The 22,604-nt window shown below is 41.5% G+C and overlaps 2 protein-coding genes across 2 annotated transcripts in view; both read left to right on the top strand.

Moving 5' to 3' along the window:
- Positions 1–3,959: 3,959 nt before the first annotated feature.
- LOC118367152 (C-X-C chemokine receptor type 4-like) lies at positions 3,960–6,034 on the top strand. Its single transcript, XM_035750245.2, has 2 exons — positions 3,960–4,110; positions 4,435–6,034. The coding sequence occupies exons 1-2, from the start codon at positions 4,087–4,089 to the stop codon at positions 5,497–5,499; spliced, it is 1,089 nt and encodes a 362-aa protein (XP_035606138.1). The 5' UTR covers positions 3,960–4,086; the 3' UTR covers positions 5,500–6,034.
- Positions 6,035–16,481: 10,447 nt separating this feature from the next.
- LOC118367151 (aspartate--tRNA ligase, cytoplasmic-like) overlaps positions 16,482–22,604 on the top strand; it is a 32,411-nt gene continuing 26,288 nt past the window's right edge. Inside the window, exon 1 of the mRNA XM_035750244.2 lies at positions 16,482–16,650. Coding sequence (XP_035606137.1) covers positions 16,628–16,650 — 23 coding nt within the window. The 5' untranslated portion in view covers positions 16,482–16,627. The remainder of the gene's footprint in view (positions 16,651–22,604) is intronic.

The raw sequence follows: 22,604 nt of genomic DNA, 5'->3' as shown, positions 1-22,604 counted from the left end.
TTGTGTGAACACAGGCTAAACTATTCCAGGTCTTGTCTAGCATGGGGCTAGGATAGCATTGGGCTAAGAACAATGCAGTGTGAAAAGGCCTTGGGTAGCCAGGCAAAAAACTAAGTCCATGGTTAACAAATGTTTGTGTGTACACAGGCTAAGCTATCCCAGGGTCAGTCTTGTCTTGGGCTAAGAATATGGAGTGTGAAAAGGCTTGATAAGATTTTTAATAATGCCAATTTCATGAGGAATTGAATGAATTCTGATGAACTCCAGCTACTTAGTGTTATGTAAAGCAAAACCTGTTTGTTTTTATGACTAATTGTCTACATCACCACTGTTTATGGTTGACATGCAGTGATAAGTCCCAGATTTGAACCTCTCTCCATAGGTGTCATGTTCTATTGATGCAACCCCATAATGCACCGTATCTCTCTTCACAGGAGACAAACTTTGCACAAAAGCACAGGCAGCAGGTAAAAACAAGCATGAGGGATCGCTCAACCTGACTACCTCCTACAAGCTGGCAAAAAAAGCTTCCCTTCCCCCAAGACTCCACAGACGAAGAGCAGTAGTACCCCTGTAAAATCACTTCAGATAATGGTGTTGTGCATTCTAATATGAATACTGAGAATACCTTTATGTTCAGACATATTGGAACAAACAATGCAACTGAGATTTATGCACAAAACAATCCAAAATGCGTACTATTGTAGGCTTAATCACATGACAACAGGAAGATTGATGGGCTCGCCTTCCTTTGATTCTTTGTTTAGGTATGGCAATGCAAATATCAGGACTTGGACTGTGAAATTTTAAATTAAAATCGACAAAACTCTTTGAAATATGTTTTATGTTGCTAAATCAACCTGTTGGCAAAGGGAACATAATACACTGAGAGAAAATGAAATGCTCTGTAAACCAGACTGCATTCCAACTCATTTTTTGTAGCAATCAAATGGGCCTACTATGCATTCAAGACAAATATCCATTGAACAACCATCTTGTGCAATGAATAAAATGTAGATTTTTTAAAATTTAAATATGCTGAAACAAGTTGGCATTCCTTTCAGATTTTTCTTTATTTAACTGGGGAAGTCAGTTAAGAACAAATTCTTATTTACAATAACGGCCTACACCGGCCAATTGTGCGCCGCCTTATGGGACTCCCAATCACAGACGATTGTGATACAGCCTGGATTTGAACCAGGGTGTCTGTAGTGGCGCCTCTAGCACTGAAATACAGTGCCTTAGACCGCTGCACCATTCAGGAGCCCAACAGATGGGAGATAAAAATCATATTTGCTAACTTAAACCCTTTATTTTGGGCTGAAGGGGGTAACCCAAAAGTCAGATTCAACAACAAAGGGGGTATCTTATTTTCTATGCGGTAATAAAAAAGTGAAGGTGATAATTTGAGCACTTCAACAATGATAAAAATGTTCTCTTTGCTCACTTGCTGTGGGCCATGGATGAGTTCTGACTGGAAAACAACCATTGTTGACTCAACCTCTCCAAGGCATGGCTCATTCTTCTCTTTATCTCTCCTTCATTCTTACTTCATTTTAATACCCATTCATGACCAAAGAGTCCTCTTACTGCTCTTTACACTTCTGATTTGTATTCTAAATAGCTCAGATCTTTTGTATTCTGATTGTTAAATGCTATCTGCAAGCTCCTGCTGCTTACACTGGGGTCTGCAGACTTTTTCCTATAACCTTTAGGAACATTGATCTCATTTAAAAGGTCTTCACGAAAATGGTTTCAATGTCTCTTAAATGCACTCGAAACAATGTGAGCAACACTAATGTATTTCACAGTAATTTATCTTGTTCCATGCATAGATTAGTGAATTATCTACTAAAACATGATAGTGAGCACAAAATGCAATGAATAGTTGGGTAAACATTTGTACGGAAGTCACAAAAGGTCTTTATAACAGTCTTATTTACCCTCTATTAGCCCTAGAAATTGTTTTTGAACTCAGCATTGGCCCCAAGAGTATTCTAAATCAATAAATGTTATTTTATGAAGGTATACTTTTGTAATTAAATCTTTATTCATCATTGAGTGGAGTCAATCGCTTTTTTTTTTTTTACTTAACATGTAGTAAGTCACTGACTCTACATTTAATCCATCAGCACACACTTCAACCACAGGGACAGAAAAACAACTGTTTGCCAGTGGCTGGCTTTGATAAGAGGACTCCATCCAATCCTTTACAGTGGGCATTCTCTCTCTCTCTGGCCCCTCTCCTCAGGATCTACAGGAAACAGAGCCCAAAAATGTGTTAGTTAAAAGAGTTGAGTTCCTAACAATACTGCTACCTCATCTCCTCTTATTCACATCAACTGCTGGTCTGTACTCTGCATCTGATGGAATTGGTGTGGTACATAAAAACACTTGCTTTACAACACAAATATACGTTGAACTGATAAAGTGGGTGGATTCATTCAATCGGTCAGTCATTTCAGATTTCAAGGAGGATAACTGCATGCTACAGGCTGCAGCTACTTGGTTACTGAGTAACCCTTTTTTAACCTAAAGATCATAGTGACCTTCCCCATCATTACCCAACACTAGCTGGGGATTACTTCAACTGAAATAAGAGAAAATACGGAGAATAGGGGTTGGTAATGTTCTCTAGTTGCGCTGTGATTGGCTCAGTGTTCTGTCACTCATGGGGACACTACGTCACAGCAAAATCTACGGGGAGAGCTCGAAAATTCAAGCCCCTTTTTGAACGGTCATGCAACTCAGAATTCCAAGTCAGGAACTCCGGCCTCTTTTTTTAGAGCTCCGACCTGAGGATCACTAACGTCATGATTCAACCTTGTTTTTTTCTGAGTTCCCAGTTGTCTTGAGAGCACCATAAGTCCAGAGAAGGCCAGACTTTGATGACAACATTCGATGACAAAATTTGCCCATGAAGGACCGCCGTGCCACTGTTCAAGTGAGCACAGCACAAGAAGATGAGTCCAAAAATGTATTGTATGCTGCTGCAGAAATGATGTAATATGCCAGGGAGATATGTTTGCTGTAGCTAAGAAAGTAATACTAAGTGTATGTTGCCTAGTAAGCTGTTAGTAGCCCATGTGCCTCACCCAAATAATTTGCGTACTCCCTTTTCCCCTCATAATTTAGCATACTGTTCTGATTTGGTGGGGCACATGTAGCCTATAGGCTGTTTTAGAGAAATGTCATCATCAAATATTGTAAGTGCTTTCATTGTCTGCTTAAAGCCCCCTTTTATTTGTGATATGGTTCTGACTTGGTGTACAGGGAGAATACTGTAAGAACGGCCCATGTTCTGAATTATGTAGCTGTACATTTCAAAAGTGCTGAACAAATAGTAATATATATTGACTATGTCCGTCCTAGCTCGGTCATTAATGCCTTAAACGAAATTACGGATCGCCTCTTATCCGCTCGTCGTCCCCTTATGCCATAGTTTGTACATCTCAATTGTCAAGAGAAACCACATTAGTTTAAGCAAGTCAGTCATATCAGCTATGTTTTTTTTAATGGCAGTAAATGAGGTTGAATTAACTGTTTGCTGGTAGCAAGGTGTAGCAGTGGTAAGGTGTTGGGGCAGCTTTATGTACAGTTTATGGCTACCGTTTGTCACCATTATAGTCCAATTAATGTATTATTTAGTGTTGTGTTGTGTAGTAGGTTTTGCTGGCATTCATCTAAAAAACATGTTTGCGAGTTTACCCCACCAAGATGTACATGCTAAAAATCGCCACTGAAGTGCACGGAGATTCCAATACCAATTAACGGCTCATTCAACACTCCATGTGTACAATCTGTCCAATGTTTAAATATTGCAAAAGGGCTACTGCGTCGATTTCTCATAGCCTAGTCTATAGGTGCATTTCAAGCCTCAGGTTACTAATCTATGCATTCAAGTTACGTCGGCCACTTCTGTGAGAACCCTAAAAACGACATTGTGTCACACGCGGCCAAGGCGTTTGGGAGGAGCCTTTCGGAGGAGCGCAAAGAGGGTAAGCTATTTAGGTGCATTTCAATTCTCAGGTTACTAAAGTTATTCAGACCCGCGGAGATAACCTGCATCATCACTGCGTTGCCACGATGTCTACTTTTTACGAGGTCGAAGTGAGTTTACCATTTCAGTCATTATTTAAAATTATAGTAAATTGTATCTATAGCTTTAATATAGACATTGTTCTATATAACAAACGGGGCTATGTTTCTCAAATTACTTCTGTATACTCGCCGCAATTTTGGTATGCATTTTATTTTCTCGAAGTAATTTATCAATGTTTCTCAAATAACACAAATATAAACTTATAATAGGCCTAAACTATTCCGTCATAACTAACTTAGTTTTAATTATGTTCACAAAGAGCCAATTATTATTTTTAATAGACTTATTGTAAACGATTATAATATTATAATTATTATAATTCTTTTTTGCAGCACATATTTTTAGACAACACAAGCTATGAAGAATCAGGGGATTTTGACTTGGAGTTGGGTTTCGAGGAGCCGTGCAACAGAGTCGGAGGTGATGATTTTCAAAGGATCTTCTTACCGACAGTTTATGGAATAATCTTTCTGCTTGGAATCGTCGGAAATGGACTGGTAGTGACAGTGATGGGCTACCAGAAAAAGGTCAAAACGATGACTGATAAATACAGGCTCCATCTTTCTGTGGCTGACCTCCTACTCGTCTTCACGCTACCTTTCTGGGCAGTGGATGCGGCCAGCAGTTGGTACTTTGGTGGCTTCCTCTGTACCACTGTGCATGTGATCTACACCATCAACCTGTATAGCAGTGTTCTGATTCTGGCTTTCATCAGCGTGGACAGGTACCTGGCAGTGGTGCATGCCACCAACAGCCAAACCACCAGGAAGAGGAAGCTGCTTGCAGAAAGATGGATCTATGTGGCAGTATGGCTACCTGCTGCTGTTCTCACTGTGCCTGACATAGTGTTTGCCACAGCTCTGGATGGAGGCTCCAGAACCATTTGCCAGCGCATCTACCCCCAGAAGAATAGCTTCTACTGGATGGCTGGGTTCCGTTTCCAGCACATTCTGGTGGGCTTTGTCCTGCCTGGTTTGGTCATCCTCACCTGCTACTGCATCATCATTGCCAAGCTGTCCCAGGGAGCCAAGGGTCAAGTGTTGAAGAGGAAGGCTCTCAAGACCACCGTAATCCTCATCCTGTGCTTCTTCAGCTGCTGGCTGCCGTACTGTGTGGGGATCTTTCTGGACACCCTAATGTTGCTCAATGTGATCTCCCATAGCTGTGCCCTGGAGCAGAGTCTGCAGACCTGGCTCTTAATCACAGAGGCTCTGGCATACTTTCATTGCTGTCTCAACCCCATCCTTTATGCTTTCCTGGGCGTTAAGTTCAAGAAATCTGCCCGAGATGCACTGACTGTCAGCAGTAGGTCAAGTCATAAAGTACTGACTAAAAAAAGAGGAGCCATTTCATCTGTATCCACTGAATCCGAGTCTTCAAGTGTCTTGTGCAGTTAAAAGTCACCATCCTTTGACTTTTAAATCTCAGGTTGAAACTAAGCTTTCTTTTTCAGGGACAAACTACATTTTGTACAGTTTTGACACCAAAACAAAAAAGACGCTCTTTCTATTTGTAGTTGCCACTTACATTTTTTTTTGTTCTTGTCAAGAAAATAATTTTATGTACAAAGGAGATTTAATCTACAGGCAGAGCCTGATGTCCATTGACTGGTCAACTGTATATATCAATCCTGCTACAGACGCAATTCCTTGCGAACTGTCATAGAAGATACATTGTTCTAATACGGGACATGTCATACTTCATCATGTCTGCTTAGGGATACTATTTGTTCGTTTAAAATATTTGTAGATAGTCGTTTGCCTTTTTCCCATTCGCACTTAACTTGTGTGATTAGAAGTTATATTATTTATTGCTGTCGCTCACACTGAATGTTTTGTATCATTATTTCACTATTTTGTTAAGTGTTTGTATCATTTCAATGTCAATGCTATTTTGTTCAAGTGTTCTAAAATAAAATGTGGATAAATTACATGTAACGGCCATGGTGTTCATTGCTTTCTCAACCTTTTCTCTCTAAATGAGTGACTAATGTCCCCCCGGGGGCCTTATCTGACTGAAGAGGAGGACCGACCAGAGAGTCTTGTAATTGCAAGAACATCTGTGCACTTTTATATCTTAAGCAGCCGCGGCACTACAAAAGCTCTTGAGGTCGAGTCAGAAGGACGAGCACCCATATGGCTGGTTCTGGAGTAAGAAAAGAATGTATGTTTAGTTTAGGTAGACAAACTGAACCCCTCCCCCAATAATGTAGTGGCTTTGTAATGATCCAGTGTGTTTCAACTTAATTACAAAATTTTAAAGCAATCTATCTGGACGAGTACACAAATAGAGATGCTGACTGACCGATGTCTTCGTTCCAATCCAATATTGGTGATGATAATACAATAGGGAACACATGATTTCCATTTCATGGACTTAAAAAAGAAGATGTACAGCAGGGGTGATCAACTGTTATTTAAGAAGGCCCAGTCACACATTCCCTAGGTGGCAAAAGGTCCGGATGAATATTGTCATTTATCGGCGTAGTAACAAACACCCACCTCACAATGCATTTATCCCGAAACTGTTAACACCCCTCTTGTGGGCGGAGATAGCATTTTGCAGTTTTAAAGCTAATTTCCTGCAATTCTACACATTTGTCTTGGGGCAGAGAAAATGTGCCATTTTATAAGCTAATTTACTGCAATTTCACACATTTTGCAAATTCTTATGTGTGTTCATATGATACCTGAGTGACTCCACAAAAATCAATGGGTGCCCCCATGGGGTCAAGGCCCCAGGGCATGTCATCTGGTCTGATAACTACAAGATTTAGATAGCTGGCTAGACTAATTTACCTAGCTAGCTAACATGGGCTAGTTTATCAACAGGACATTTCTGACAGGTTATAAATATCTCTAAGGTCTGTCAGTGAATGAGATGACAAATGGAAAACTACTCATGCACTACCAAATGTTGACATTGCACCTCTACTATTACAAATCAAATACTGTATAACATTTTTTTTTTTTTGAGACCCGGGGCCGTATTGACACCGTTCTGGGTCCAGATCCAGTCCGTGGTCCACTTGTTGAGTATGGCTCATGTACAGTATGTAGGCCTATGGATAGTGAAACAGAACAAATAAGCAGACAGACTCATTAACTGATAGTAAGCCATTGGTAAATGTGAACAGTGAATGTATCCATTTGAAATGATGAAAGGCTGATGATCAAGTTGGAGACTGGAGGAAGCCAACAACAATGGATGCCGTAGTAAATTAAGATGTTGAATGGGCTTCACTGCATTGTTGTGGTTACAGTCATTGCACCAGAGTCCAACAAGGAGGCATTACCATGAACTTTACCTTTAAAAAAGGTGTAAATCACCCCCATAAGTTTATGGTTATTTTTTAGTCTAGGTTCTCACAGTTGACTCACAATAAAACAGGATGAAATAAGAAGTGCTTTTCCTGCTGGACTTGTATTGGAATGGTCCACCTATTAGCATAAGAGCTAATTGTCCCACTCAGCTGAGGGAGAACTGGGCCATTCACACTCCATTGAGTTCAGCTGGGCTCACTACTTCTGCTTCTTAACTGCCACTTGGAAACCTCTATATGAGATTATATACAACTGATCAAAGACTAATGTTTATACTCCATCTGAAAGTCAATGTCTTTGATATTGCATCAGCGATGTATTATATTGAAATGATACAGAAATTATTTGTTTAGTATGACCGAAGCACAATTCAGTTGAATGCAATCATCATAATCATCATTATGCTCTAATTTAGACTGAATCATTTAGATCCGTCTTGATTATCACACAAACCAATGGTTTCAAACTCAAAACTCGTGTGTTTTCAGGAAGAAAATGGTCAACACATTTTGAGTCAAAAATGTTCCGTGGTGATTCACTGGTTTGGATAGGATGTTTTTTTCATTTCGAGAGGTTAAAGGCTAAAGCTGTTGACATGCACAGGAAATTGTTTCTAACCTGGGTTCATTAGCAATGTGCATTCAACTGTTTGGAGGTTCCGATCGAGGGAGATAAAGATTACTTCTACTACAATATTTGACTCAACTAACTGAGCTAAGATTACATTTATGGGAGATGAAAGTATAGGGTATTAGAGATCTCCTTCATATTAACCTGATGGAAGTGTTATTAGTTGGAGGCTAAAGTAAAATAGACAAGGTTCCTCTGGGACAGTAACCTATTATTAACGGTTACATTGTTTTGTTTGGGAAGTGACCAGCAGGAAGACTGTTTCCTGCATCAGGAGCTTCTGTGGCCAACAGCCTGTGAAAATACTTAGGCCCCCCCGACGCTATTCAACCCTCCCAATGGACCACTAGATGCATTTAAGAGCAGGGTGCCAAAGCCATTTCGTCGCAAAGACCATTCATGTAAAATAAAAATGTCAGTGGGGCAACACACTGGGGATTTAGTTTGACCGATACAAGGCAACAAATGGAATAGTCCCAAAAGTGCAAACGCCTCCAAAAATCGACCGCACTTCAAAAGCTTACACGGTTTTGAAAACATTTTGACATTACCTATAAATTCAGGTATTTTCTGTGTATTATTATTTACTCAACTTACTGTTTGGAAGTTGAACCACCTAAAAGTAGTTATAAAGTAGTTAGGCCCTCAATGAAGTCCTTGATATTATATAGCTTTAAACAGTTGAAGTCTGAAGTTTACATACACCTTAGCCAAATACATTTAAACTCAGTTTTTCACAATTCCTGACATTTTTTCACAGTAAAACTTCCCTGTCTTAAATCCGTTAGGATCACCACTTTATTTTAAGAATGTGAAATGTCAGATCAACAGCAGAGAGAATGATTTATTTAAGCTTTTATTTCTTTCATCACATTCCCAGTGGGTCAGAAGCTTACATACACTCAATTAGTATTTGGTAGCATTGCCTTTAAATTGTTTAACTTGGGTCAAACGTTTCCGGTAGCTTTCCCACAAGCTTCCCATAATAATTTGGGTGAATTTTGGCCCATTCCTCCTGACAGAGCTGGTGTAACTGGGTCAGATTTGTAGGCCTCCTTGCTCACACACGCTTTTTCAGTTTTGCCCACACATTTTCCATAGAATTGAAGTCAGGGCTTTGTGATGGCCACTCCAATACCTTGACTTTGTTGTCCTTAAGCCATTTTGCCACAACTTTGGAAGTATGCTTGGGGTCATTGTCCATTTGGAAGACCCATTTGCAACCAAGCTTTAACTTCCTGACTGATGTCTTCAGATGTTGCTTCAATATATCCACATAATTTCCCCCCTCATGATGCCATCTATGTTGTAAAGTGCACCAGTCCTTCCTGCAGCGAAAGCACCCCCACAACATGATGCTGATTTTCCAACAGACTTGAAGGAGTTCCCTCCTGCGTTGAGCACGTGTTGGCCGCTTTTCCTTCACTCTGAGGTCCAACTCATCCCAAACCATCTCAATTGGGTTGAGGTCGGGTAATTGTGGAGGCCAGGTCATCTGATGCAGCACTCCATCACTCTCCTTCTTGGTCAAATAGCCCTTACACAGCTTTGAGGTGTGTTGGGCCATTGTCCTGTTGAAAAACAAATGACTGTCCCACTAAGCGCAAACCAAATGAGATGGTGTATCGCTGCAGAATGCTGTGGTAGCCATGCTGGTTAAGTGTGCCTTGAATCATAAAAAAAAACACAGACAGTGTAAACAGCACCACACCATCACATCTCCTCCTCCATGCTTCACGGTGGGAACCTCACACGTGGAGATCATCCGTTCACCTACTCTGTGTCTCACAAAGACACAGTGGTTGGAACCAAAAATCTCAAACTTGGACTCATCAGACCAAAGGACAGATTTCCACCGGTCTAATGTCCATTGCTGGTGTTTCTTGGGCCAAGCAAGTCTCTTCTTATTTGTGTCCTTTAGTAGTGGTTTCTTTGCAGCAATTCGACCATGAAGGCCTGATTCACGCTGTCTCTGTTACTTGAACTCTGTGAAGCATTTATTTGGGCTGCAATTTCTAAGGCTGGTAACTCTAATTAACTTATCCTCTGCAGCAGAGGTAACTCTGGGTCTTCCTTTCCTGTGGCGGACCTCATGAGAGCCAGTTTCATCATAGCGCTTGATGGTTTTTGCAACTGCACTTTAAGAAACTTTCAATGTTCTTGCCATTTTCAAGATTGTCTGACCTTCATGTCTTAAAGTAAAGTAATGATGGACTGTCATTTCTCTTTGCTCATTTGAGCTGTTCTTGCCATAATATGGACTTGGTATTTTACCAAATAGGGCTATCTTCTGTATACCACCCCTACCTTGTCACAACACAACTGATTGGCTCAAGAAGGAAATCAGAAGAATTGCATGAAGAAGGAAATCAATTCCACACATTTACTTGTAACAAGGCACACCTGTTAATTGAAAAGCATTCCAGGTGATTACCTCATGAAGCTGGTTGAGAGAATGCCAATAGTCGTCATAGTCGTCATCAAGGCAAATGGTGGCTACTTTGAATAATCTACTTTTTTAAACACTTTTTTGGGTACTACATGATTCCATATGTGTTATTTCATTTTTTAATATAATAATAATAATTTAAAAAATCTAAACTACCCTTCATCTGTCATTTTAAACAGTAATTTTAAACAGGTCCTTCTGTAGCTCAGTTGGTAGAGCATGGCGCTTGTAACGCCAGGGTAGTGGGTTCGATCCCCGGGATCACCCATACGTAGAATGTATTCACACATGACTGCAAGTCGCTTTGGATAAAAGCGTCTGCTAAATGGCATATATTATTATTTCATTGTTTGGATGTCTTCATTATTATTCTGCAATGTAGAAAATAATAATAAAGAAAAACCCTTGAATGAGTAGGTGTGTCCAAACTTTTGACTGGTACTGTATATTTTTGACCTTTATTTAACCACACAAGTTAGTTAAGAGAAAATTCTTATTTACATTGACAGCCTAGGAACAGTGGGTTAACTGCCTTATTCAGGGGCAGAACGACAGATTTTCACCTTATCAGCTCTAGGATTCGATCTAGCAACCTTTCGGTTACTGGCCCAACCACTAGGCTACCTGTTGCCCCAAATATATTATATATACAGTATACAATTATAAACTGGGTGGTTTGCTCCGTAAATGCTGATTGGCTGACAGCCGTGGTATATCAGACCGTATATCACATGTATGGCAAAACATTTATTTTTACTGCTCTAATTACATTGGTAACAAGTTTATAATAGCAATAAGGCAACTCAGAGGTTTGTAGTATATGGCCAATATACCATGGCTAAGGGCTGTATCCAGGCACTCCAGTTTGCGTCGTGCCTAAGAACAGCCCCTAGCCATGGTATGTTGACCATATACCACACTCCCGCATGCCTTATTTCTAAGAGTGTAAGCAAAACGTCCATATCTTGCATGATCTTACACACACAGAGACGGGTACAAAGCTCTCCCTCACCCTCCATTTGGCAAATCTGACCATAATTCTATTCTCCTGATTCCTGCTTACAAGCTAAACAAAAGCAGGAAGTACCAGTGACTCGCTCAATGCGGAAGTGGTCAGATGACGCAGATGCTAAGCTACAGGACTATTTTGCTAGCACAGAATGGAATATGTTCCGGGATTCATCCGATGGCATTGAGGAGTATACCACATCAATCACCGGCTTCAAATCAAATAAAATGTTATTTGTCACATACACATGGTTAGCAGATGTTAATGCGAGTGTAGCGAAATGCTTGTGCTTCTAGTTCCGACAATGCAGTGATAACCAACAAGTAATCTAACTAACAATTCCAAAACTACTGTCTTATACACAGTGTAAGGGGATAAAGAATATGTACATAAGGATATATGAATGAGTGATGGTACAGGGCAGCATACAGTAGATGGTATCGAGTACAGTATATACATATGAGATGAGTATGTAGACAAAGTAAACAAAGTGGTATAGTTAAAGTGGCTAGTGATACATGTATTACATAAGGATGCAGTCGATGATATAGAGTACAGTATATACGTATGCCCGCCAGGATGCTCTCGATTGTGCATCTGTAGAAGTTTGTGAGTGCTTTTGGTGACAAGCCGAATTTCTTCAGCCTCCTGAGGTTGAAGAGGTGCTGCTGCGCCTTCTTCATGACGCTGTCAGTGTGAGTGGACCAATTCAGTTTGTCTGTGATGTGTATGCCGAGGAACTTAAAACTTGCTAACAAAAAAAGACTGAACATTTCAATGTATAAAGGGGCAACACAATGCCAGAGAACGCAATAAACCATTCAAATGTAATGTACTAACACGCAAGGCATCTTAAAAAAATGATAAAATGTATAAAAATAAAAATGTATTGTTATTTAACATAGTCTGTTCAGTTCCTGACAAATAAACAAATAAATAAATAGACAAATAAAATAAAAAGAGAAAACAAAAATGGTTACGCTGACAATGTCTTTTCATAAATAAATAAAGTTATTCAAATCTCAAACAGCAATACTTGATGTTTGTGATTCTGTCTTGTGCTTCAACAAGGGAATCTACATTCTGAGAGCCTGTTTCTGTCCTGCCCTCGACTTCGATGCAGGGCATGTGATGTCCTTGGCTTCTTCATCCAAAAACACCCTGATCTTCTCAAAAGTATATGTCTGTCGAGTTTTGTATTTCATTTGTATTGTATGTTTGCTAGCACAAATTCGGTTTATACTTTGTTTTACAATCTCTCTTCTTACACACCGCTTTCCAAAGTCAAAAATGCATTGTCGATGGGGCTGTTCCTCTTTGGTTTTTAAACCCCTGACACCCTGAGATGGTTCTAAATGATTGGGTGCCCAAGCACTAAAGACTTATTCCTTACATGTTCCTTAAAAAAAAAAAAAAGAGGCTGTGATTGGGGACTCTTAGGTTTTTCTTTTGTTTTCTCTCACATTTCCACATCCATGTTGTGTCTTGTTTTTAAAACAAGCTTTTACAATAAAACGCAAGACTGCCCTAGTAATAACAAGTCATTATTTTTGTTCCTACCGCAGTTGAGGTGAGGCATAGAGAACATAGTATATCGGTGGAAAAGTCTGTTTGTGGACCTGCGTAGACTTGGAAAATTCGAAACAAGTTCTTGTCTCGAGCTTGATGACGAGCTTGGAGGGTACTATGGTGTTGAATGCCGAGCTGTAGTCGATGAACAGCATTCTCACATAGGTATTCCTCTTGTCCAGGTGGGTTAGGGCAGTGTGCAGTGTGGTTGAGATTGCGTCGTCTGTGGACCTATTTGGGCGGTAAGCAAATTGGAGTGGGTCTAGGGTGTCAGGTAGGGTGGAGGTGATATGGTCCTTGACTAGTCTCTCAAAGCAATGTCTTACTCACCTCGGCTGCAGTGAAGGAGAGACCGCATGTTTTCGTTGCAGGCCGTGTCAGTGGCACTGTATTGTCCTCAAAGCGGGCAAAAAAGTTATTTAGTCTGCCTGGGAGCAAGACATCCTGGTCCGTGACTGGGCTGGGTTTCTTCTTGTAGTCCGTGATTGACTGTAGACCCTGCCACATGCCTCTTGTGTCTGAGCCGTTGAATTGAGATTCTACTTTGTCTCTGTACTGATGCTTAGCTTGTTTAATAGCCTTGCGGAGGGAATAGCTGCATTGTTTATATTCGGTCATGTTACCAGACACCTTGCCCTGATTAAAAGCAGTGGTTCGCGCTTTCAGTTTCACGCGAATGCTGCCATCAATCCACAGTTTCTGGTTAGGGAATGTTTTTATCGTTGCTATGGGAACGACATCTTCAACGCACGTTCTAATGATCTCGCACACCGAATCAGCGTATTCGTCAATATTTTTATCTGATGCAATACGAAACATGTCCCAGTCCACGTGATGGAAGCAGTCTTGGAGTGTGGAGTCAGCTTGGTCGGACCAGCGTTGGACAGACCTCAGCGTGGGAGCCTCTTGTTTAAGTTTCTGTCTGTAGGCAGGGATCAACAAAATTGAGTCGTGGTCAGCTTTTCCGAAAGGGGGGCGGGGCAGGGCCTTATATGCGTCGCGGAAGTTAGAGTAACAATGATCCAAGGTTTTACCAACCCTGGTTGCGCAATCGATATGCTGATAAAATTTAGGGAGTCTTGTTTTCAGATTAGCTTTGTTAAAATCCCCAGCTACAATGAATGCAGCCTCCGGATAAATGGTTTCCAGTTTGCAAAGAGTTAAATAAAGTTTGTTCAGAGCCATCGATGTGTATGCTTGGGGGGGGATATATACGGCTGTGATTATAATCGAAGAGAATTCTCTTGGTAGATAATGCGGTCTACATTTGATTGTGATTCTAAATCAGGTGAACAGAAGGATTTGAGTTCCTGTATGTTTCTTTCATCACACCATGTCTCGTTAGTCATGAGGCATACGCCAATATGTGCATTGAGGCATACGTCAATAAGTGCATTGATGACATCATCCACACAGTGACTGTACGTACATATCCCAACCAGAAGCCATGAATTACAGGCAACATCTGCACTGAGCTAAAGGTTAGAGCTGCCGCTTTCAAGGAGCTGGACACACGTATAAGAAATCACGCTATGCCCTCCGGCGAACCATCAAACAGGCAGAGTGCCAATACAGGACTAAGATTTAATCCTACTACACCGACTTTGACGCTCTTTGGATGTGGCAGGGCTTACAAACTATTACGAATTACAAAGGGCAGCTGCGAGCTGCCCAGTGACACAAGCCTACCAGAAGAGCTTCAAGGGCAAGCAACACTGAAGCATGCATGAGAGCACCAGCAGTTTGAGACGACTGTGTGATCCCACTCTCCTTAGTCGATGTAAGTAAGAACTTTAAAACAGGTCAACATTCGTAAAGCCGCAGGACCAGACGGATTACCAGGGCGTGTACTCAGAGCATGCGCTGACCAACTGGCAAGTGTCTACATTGACATTTCAACTTCTCCCTGACTGAGTCTGTAATACCTACATGTTTCAAGCAGACCACCATAGTCTCTGTGTCCAAGAACGCCATGGAAACCTGCCTAAATGACTACCGACCCATAGCACACCTCATCTGTAGCCACGAAGTGCTTTAAAAGGCTGGTCATGGATCACATCAACACCATCATCCCATTAACACTAGACCCACTCCAATTTGCATACCGCTCCAATCGATCCACCGATGACGCAATCTCTATTGCACTCCACACTGTTCTTTCCCACCTGGATAAAAGGAACACCTACGTGAGAACACTTCCCTCTGCAACTGGATCCTGGACTTCCTGACGGCCCACCCGCAGTTGGTAAGGGTAGTCAACAACACATCTACCACGCTGATCCTCAACACAGGAGCCCCTCCTATAATCCCTGTTCACCCACAACCGCATGACCAAGCACGGCCCCAACACCATTATTAAGTCTCCCGACGACATAATGTTGGTAGGCCTGCTACCGACAACAATGAGACAGCCTATAGGGAGGTCAGAGACTGGCAGTGTGGTGCCAGGAAAAACAACCTCTCCCTCAATGTGAACAAGACAAAGGAGCTGTTCGTGGACTACAGGAAAAGGAGGAATGAGCACACCCTCATTCACATTGACCGGGCTGTAGTGGAGCGGGTCGAGAGCTTCAAGTTACTTGGTGTCCACATTACCAAAAAACGATCATGGTCTAAACACACTAAGACAGTTGTGAAGAGGGCACGACAACACTTATTCCCCCTCAAGAGACTGAAAAGATTTGGCATGGGTCCTCAGATCCTCAAAAAGTTATACAGCTGCACCATTGAGAGCATCCTGACTGGTTGCATCACCGCCTGGTATTGCAACTGGTCGGCATCCGATCGCAAAGCGCTACTGAGGGTAGTGCGTATGGCCCAGTACATCACTGGGGCCAAGCTTCCTGCCATCCAGAACCTCTATACCAGGCAGTGTCAGAGGAAGGCCCTAGAAATGGTCAAAGACTCCAGCCACCCAAGATACAGACTGTTCTCTCTGCTACTGCATGGCAAGCGGTACCAGAGCACCAAGTCTAGGTCCAAAAGGCTCCTTAACAGCTTCTACCCCCAAGCCATAAGAACAGTTAATCAAATGGCTACCTGGACTATTTGCATTGACCCCCTTTTTTACGCTGCTGCTACTCAATGTTTATTATCTATGCATAGTCACTTTACCCCTACCTACATGTACATAGTACCTCAATTACCTCGACTAACCACTAACCCCCACATTGACTCAGTACCTCCTGTATATAGCCTCCTTACTGTTATTTTATAGTGTTACTTTTTTTAACTTGGATTTATTTACCCCCTGTATTTAGCCTCGTTAATGTTATTTTATTTTTAGCTCATATTTTCTTACTCTGCATTGTTGGTTAAGGGCTTGTAAGTAAACTCTTGATTTGAAATATGACAGAATGAGATTTCAACAGCTCTTGCGGAACTATTGTTCTTTGACCTAGTTTCAGCCCGGATTGAGAAACTATTTTTCTGTGCATCAGGGAAATAGGCCTGTCTTCTACCGCCTATGAATGCTCTCTGAACAGCTGACTCTGTCTCAGAAGTAACTGTCAAGAAACTACCATCTCAAAAGAATAATAGCTGTCATGACTAAAGATGGAGTCCAAGGGTAAGAGAAATGCTTTCTCGTGTCTCAGAATGTTTTAAACGCTAACGTTAGATACTGTAACGTTAGCTGGCTAGCTAAAGCCTGTTGTATTTTCAGGTGATTGCATCAGCAATTTAATGTATCAGTTTTCCATCAACATAGCAAACTAGTTTGCTAGCTAGCCTGTTTAAAACAGAAAATGTCACGAATAGCAGCTACAGCCGTGAAGTCCACGTTTCTTTCTGCTGGCTTCTACAGCTAAAGTTTGACAGCGAGTTAACTTGCTAGTATCTTAACAGTAGCAAGCTAAGCACCATTACATGCCAATGCTCTCTGACCGTGCCATCATGCTCGATAATACATGCCACTTAATTTAGCTGGCTAACAGCTGCTTTTCATGCGTGCCGAACTTAGTAGTTAGTTCGGTAGCTAGCTTGCTAGTTAAAACAAAGCCTTGATTTAGTGGTTGAACTTTCATTTTGCAATTTGCATGTCTCTGTACTCAAAATAAACGATGTACATAGCTAACTACCGGTATATCGTATAAAACCTATTTGTGAGAAAGGTAGCATGACATGTGCCATTCATTATTGAGTGTGATTGTAAAGGCTCTGCAAAAGGGAACTTGTCATAACCTGTCCATCCATACACATTCCCCAAGTTGTTTGACCAGTGGCAGTTTTCTGCTCGGGTCAGAGTGCACAACCATGTCATAAAGTGCAGTGTTTTCCTTAACAGTTAGGCAAGTGTAGGGGAAGCATTACAATTGATTTTGGGACAGAAATAAACTGACAAGTCTAGATCACTGTTTGACAGCCAGTGTTGAACATTGTATAGCATACATTAACGCTTGTCCACTTGCTAGTTAGTTATTTCCCCAATTATAGCTGTAAAAGGTCATGGTGTTTGCATCACCTGCATGCATGCCAGTGCGAGTGGGCTTTTGCCAGAGGCGAGAGAGACGTTGCAGCAGCAGATAGTCTATTGTATATCATTATTTTAACTAGATGGCCAATTCAAAACACATTGTGTAGTTTGGCTGGTTAACTATTTCCGTATTAGCATGTATTAATGTCATGTCCAATGTCCTAAATAACTTTCCCACCCGGCACTCGTGTACAACTGCAAATATGGGTGCACAGTTTGAAACCAATGCTGAGTACTCCGGTTATAAAACGTCTCTCAAGTGCTCAAAATAGGGTGTTGAAATAATTCTGACACCGTTGGAAAGCTGGGATTCTCCTCTATTCAATACTGGCCATATAATTCTAAAAATGTTGAAAAAAATGATTAAAATAGCCTAATTGACAAGTAACAGAGAAAACAGAGAGAAACGTGTCTTAGTTAGCTACCTTGCTTTGAAGTCGCCCACCATAGCCATTTGATCCCATGTAATTGAATGAGGGAATTATTTTTATAAAGACAAAAAAACAGCTGCTCAGCAGTCCCTTGATAAGCTGACTGTGTTTGAGCAGGGTTGGATCAAAAGCCTACATGCCCAGTAGCTCTCCAGATAGAGGGTTGACCACATGTTTTATACAGTAGCCTATCAGTGCAGTATTTTACTTTGGGAGAGGGGGGTTAGTGCCTTTCTCAAGGCAACAAAGGCAGGAGATATAATACATGGGATCAGAGACCAGCAGCCTTCCATTGTCAATACTAGTAATAATAATGCTTTTTATCTTTTGAAGTGGTTCCTTGCATGATGCAACACAAGCACTGTTTTGGCCCATGGTGTTCCAGATGTTTCTTCACTTGTAAGGGACTTGAAGTTTTGGACAAGTAAAAATGATCTGTCCTATTTGTCCTATGGACAAGTGACAATTTGTTTTTTTACTGTCAAGCGCTGCTGTGTTCACAGCAGGTGAAGCCCAAGACTGATTTTACATGAGGGCAGGGGGATGTTCAGCAAGACGCAACGTTTTGGAATGTTCAGATAGAAATATGCTACAGTATAACAAACATGCCTGAAGAATAAGGAATCATGTCTGCTCTATTTAGGGGCTCCCGAGTGGCGCAGCAGTCTAAGGCACTGCATCTCAGTGCTAGAGGTGTCACGACAGACCCTGGTTCGATTCCACGCTGTATCACAAACAGCTGTGATTGTGTGTCCCATAGGGCGGCGCATAATTGTCCCAGTGTCGTCCGGTTTAGGTTTTGGCCAGGGTAGGCAGTCATTGTAAATACGAATTTGACTTGCCTAGTTAAATAAAAGGTTAAATATATATATATATATATATATATATATATATGAGAGAAATTCCATTAATATATCTGCAAGGTTTTTGTAACTGAATGTGGCCCAGGTGTCCCAAAAAGTGTTGACAAAAATGTTAAAATAGGCCTATATATGATGAAAATCCGAAATGAGTAGGGTGGCATAATCAGTCATCAAATTTCTTCCTTTGTTTTCTGTAAAATAACCCATAGTCTCTACATGATGGCACATGTTGAAGTAGTCACACTGACTCTTTCATTTGGAGGAATATGGGCATATTCTCACTGAATCGAGTTGTCGGGAAGAACATTTTATTTACATAATATACACTTAGAAGGTTCGGTTGACTTTCTTGCTTAGCAACTCAAAAGTACCATAAATGTCACAATAGCCAGCCACTAGCCAGGAGGCTACGCATGGGAATAGGGTTGCACATTTTGGGGAATATTCAGAGGTGGAAACTTTCTGTGGGAATATATGGGAATTAATGGAAATATATGCAAATTAATATGAATACCATTTAAATGTAGATGTTTTTTGCATTGGATATATTTACCATATCATATGGAGACAGAAACATAAACATTTTACCTTATCATAAGTAGACGTATTTGCAAATGATTAAATCCTTCCAATATAAATAAATAATAAAAAACAATTTTGTTACGAAATTAACTTTAATTAAATGAGTTGACTCTTCACATGGGATGATTTCACTGAACAACAAAAGAAAGGGAATATTGAATGATCCACTGCATCTCGCAAAAATGGTTTCAACATACATCTGTAAAATGATCGTCTATAAACCAAAGCTTTGGTTGTCTTCCTCTCAGCCGTCCATGTCTTCTCTCTGGACCTCTTCAATGTCCACATCTTGAACGTCAGACTGAGGCCTCATCTTCACTGTCACTTTCCAACCTGGTTGAGGATGGCTAGTTGTCAGGCTCAAAAAGCCTCACATTTGCCTTGTATTGGTCAGCCTGTTGCGTGCTTTGGTGTGTGTTTTCCCAAACAAGGACCAATTGCACTCTGAGGCGGCTGATGTTGGGGTGATTTGGAGGATGATGGAGGCAACAGGGGAAAGAGCCTCAGATCCACAGAAGTCCCTTCCACCAGGTGGCTAAGGAGATATATTGGCATGTCTGCCATATTGCATCTCCATCCCAAAGCCCTTGCTTGGAAGTGTACTTCGCCGGACTGCCAAGAACCTTGCCCTCATCCAGGCCAAGATGGCGAGGCACAGTAGTGATGACACCATAGGCCCTGTTGATCTCTGCACCAGACAGGATGCTCTTGCCAGCATACTTGGAGTCCAACGTGTACGCTGGGGCGGATATGGGCTTCAGGCAGAAGTCTTCACGCTTTTGGATGTATTTCAGAACTGCAGTTTCCTCTGCTTGGAGCAACAATGAAGTGGTTAGGGCAGTATGGATTTCTTCTATTACATCTGCAAGCAGAGTCTGAACATCAGACAGGATAGCATTGTCTCCCTCAATCCATGCAATGGCTACTGCTATAGGTTTCAGGCTGCTTACCACTCCCTCCCAAAATACATCATCCAGGAGTATCCTTTTGATGGGTCTGTCCATATCGGCAGACTGTGATATGGCCATTTCTTGGAGAGACTCCTTCCCCTCCAGGAGACTCAAACATGATGACAACACCACCACCCCAACTGGTATTGCTGGTCAGCTTCAATGTGGTGCTCTTATTCTTCTCACTTTGCTTGGTGAGGTAGATTGCTGCTAGATGACCCCAACTTAGTAAACATTTTAAAAATAGTTAGGTATATGAAATACCCCAGTGGGTTAACTGCGTTGTTCAGGGGCAGAGAACAATTTCTTTTTTTTTTACCTTGTCAGCTAGGGGATTCGATCTTACAACCTTTCGGTTACTAGTCCAACAATCTAAGCACATTTCCTTGGCTCTCTTGTAGAGTGTATCCATTGTTTTCAGTGCCATGATGTCCTTGAGAAGCAGATTCAATACACGAGCAGCACAGCCAATGGGTGTGATGTGAGAGTAGGACCCCTCCATTTTAGACCAAGCAGCCTTCATGTTCGCAGCATTGTCTGTCACCAGTGCAAATACCTTTTGTGGTCCAAGGTTATTGATGACTGCCTTCAGCTCATCTGCAATGTAGAGAACGGTGTGTCTGTTGTCCCTTGTGTCTGTGCTCTTGTAGAATACTGGTTGAGGGGTGGAGATGATGTAGTTAATTATTCCTTGCACATAAATATTTGACCACCCATCAGAGATCATTGCAATACAGTCTGCTTTCTCTATGATTTGCTTGATCTTCACTTGAACTCTGAACTCTGCATCCAGCAAATGAGTAGATAAAGCATGTCTGGTTGGAGGGGTGAATGCTGGACGAAGAACATTCAGAAATCTCTTTCAATACACATTGCCTGTGAGCATCAGAGGGGAACCAGTTGCATACACAGCTCGAGCAAGACATTAATCAGCATTTCTCTAGGCCTCCCGGGTGGCGCAGTGGTTAAGGGCGCTGTACTGCAGCGCCAGCTGTGCCATCAGAGTCCCTGGGTTCGCGCCCAGGCTCCGGGAGGTCCGTGGGGCGACGCACAATTGGCCTAGCGTCGTCCGGGTTAGGGAGGGCTTGGTCGGTAGGGATGTCCTTGTCTCATCGCGCACCAGCGACTCCAGTGAGCGCTAACCAAGGTTGCCAGGTGCACCCTCCGACACATTGGTGCGGCTGGCTGTGTTAAGAACGTACGGCTGGTTGTGTTGTTTATTGGAGGACGTATGACTTTCAACCTTCGCCTGTACGGGAGTTGTAGCAATGAGACAACAATTGGATACCACGAGAGAAAAAAAGGGGGTAAAAAAATATATATCAGCATTTCTCTGACTATGCTCCTCCATTGAGTCAAAAAAAACGTGGGATTTCGGATTTCATTTTCACCTCGAATAGAAGTAGAGGGACTTTTGTCAGAGGTTGCTTGTTGTGAGCCCTGAGGGAAGTTTATGCACTTGGCCAGATGATTTTACATCTTTGTTGCATTCGTCACATATGATTTGGCACAGTATTTGCAAATGTAGACAGCTTTTCCTTCTACATTAGCTGCAGTGAATTGTCTCCACACATCAGATAGTGCCCTTTCCTGTAAAGATTAGATGAAAAATAATAAAATTCCATGTACAGATAAATAGTTAAGCAGTTAAATTAAACAACTCCTTTGTAAGATAAATGTTTTAAAATGAAACGTATGGAAACAGGTAAATTAACACTCAGTTAGCAGGCTCAAGCAAGCTAAAACCCACATGGTAGCAAAAACTAATGAGCAGAAATTAACAAGTTGGAAATGTTTTAAATACACTTTGCTGTAGGCTACTATTTACTAGTTAGCAAAACATGTCATATAAATTATATTCACCTTACAACTATCCCCAAGTTAATGGAATTGCAAGCCTCTGCATGCACAGTGCATTCTTCCATCACGTATAGCTGATTCTCAAGATCTTGAGCCCACACTACTACACTGTCAGCCAAGGACTACGTGCTTTCTGATAACAATACAACAATACATTACAATATCGTTATCAGAAAGCATGTAGTCCTTGGCTCAGACAGTGTAGTAGTGTGGGCTGAAAATCTTGAGAATCAGCTGTACATGTGATGGAGTAATGCACTGTGCATGCAGAGGCTTGCAATTCCATTGACTTGGGGATAGTTTAACCAAAATATGCTACAAGACCTAGCATTGCCTTATGTGTATCCAACAAAAAAGGTTCA

The sequence above is a fragment of the Oncorhynchus keta genome, chromosome 34 (assembly GCF_023373465.1).
Source record: "Oncorhynchus keta strain PuntledgeMale-10-30-2019 chromosome 34, Oket_V2, whole genome shotgun sequence".
Classification (NCBI taxonomy): Eukaryota; Metazoa; Chordata; class Actinopteri; order Salmoniformes; family Salmonidae; genus Oncorhynchus; species Oncorhynchus keta.
Note: the sequence above shows the minus strand (reverse complement) of the source record. Positions and strands in the feature narration are given on the sequence as shown.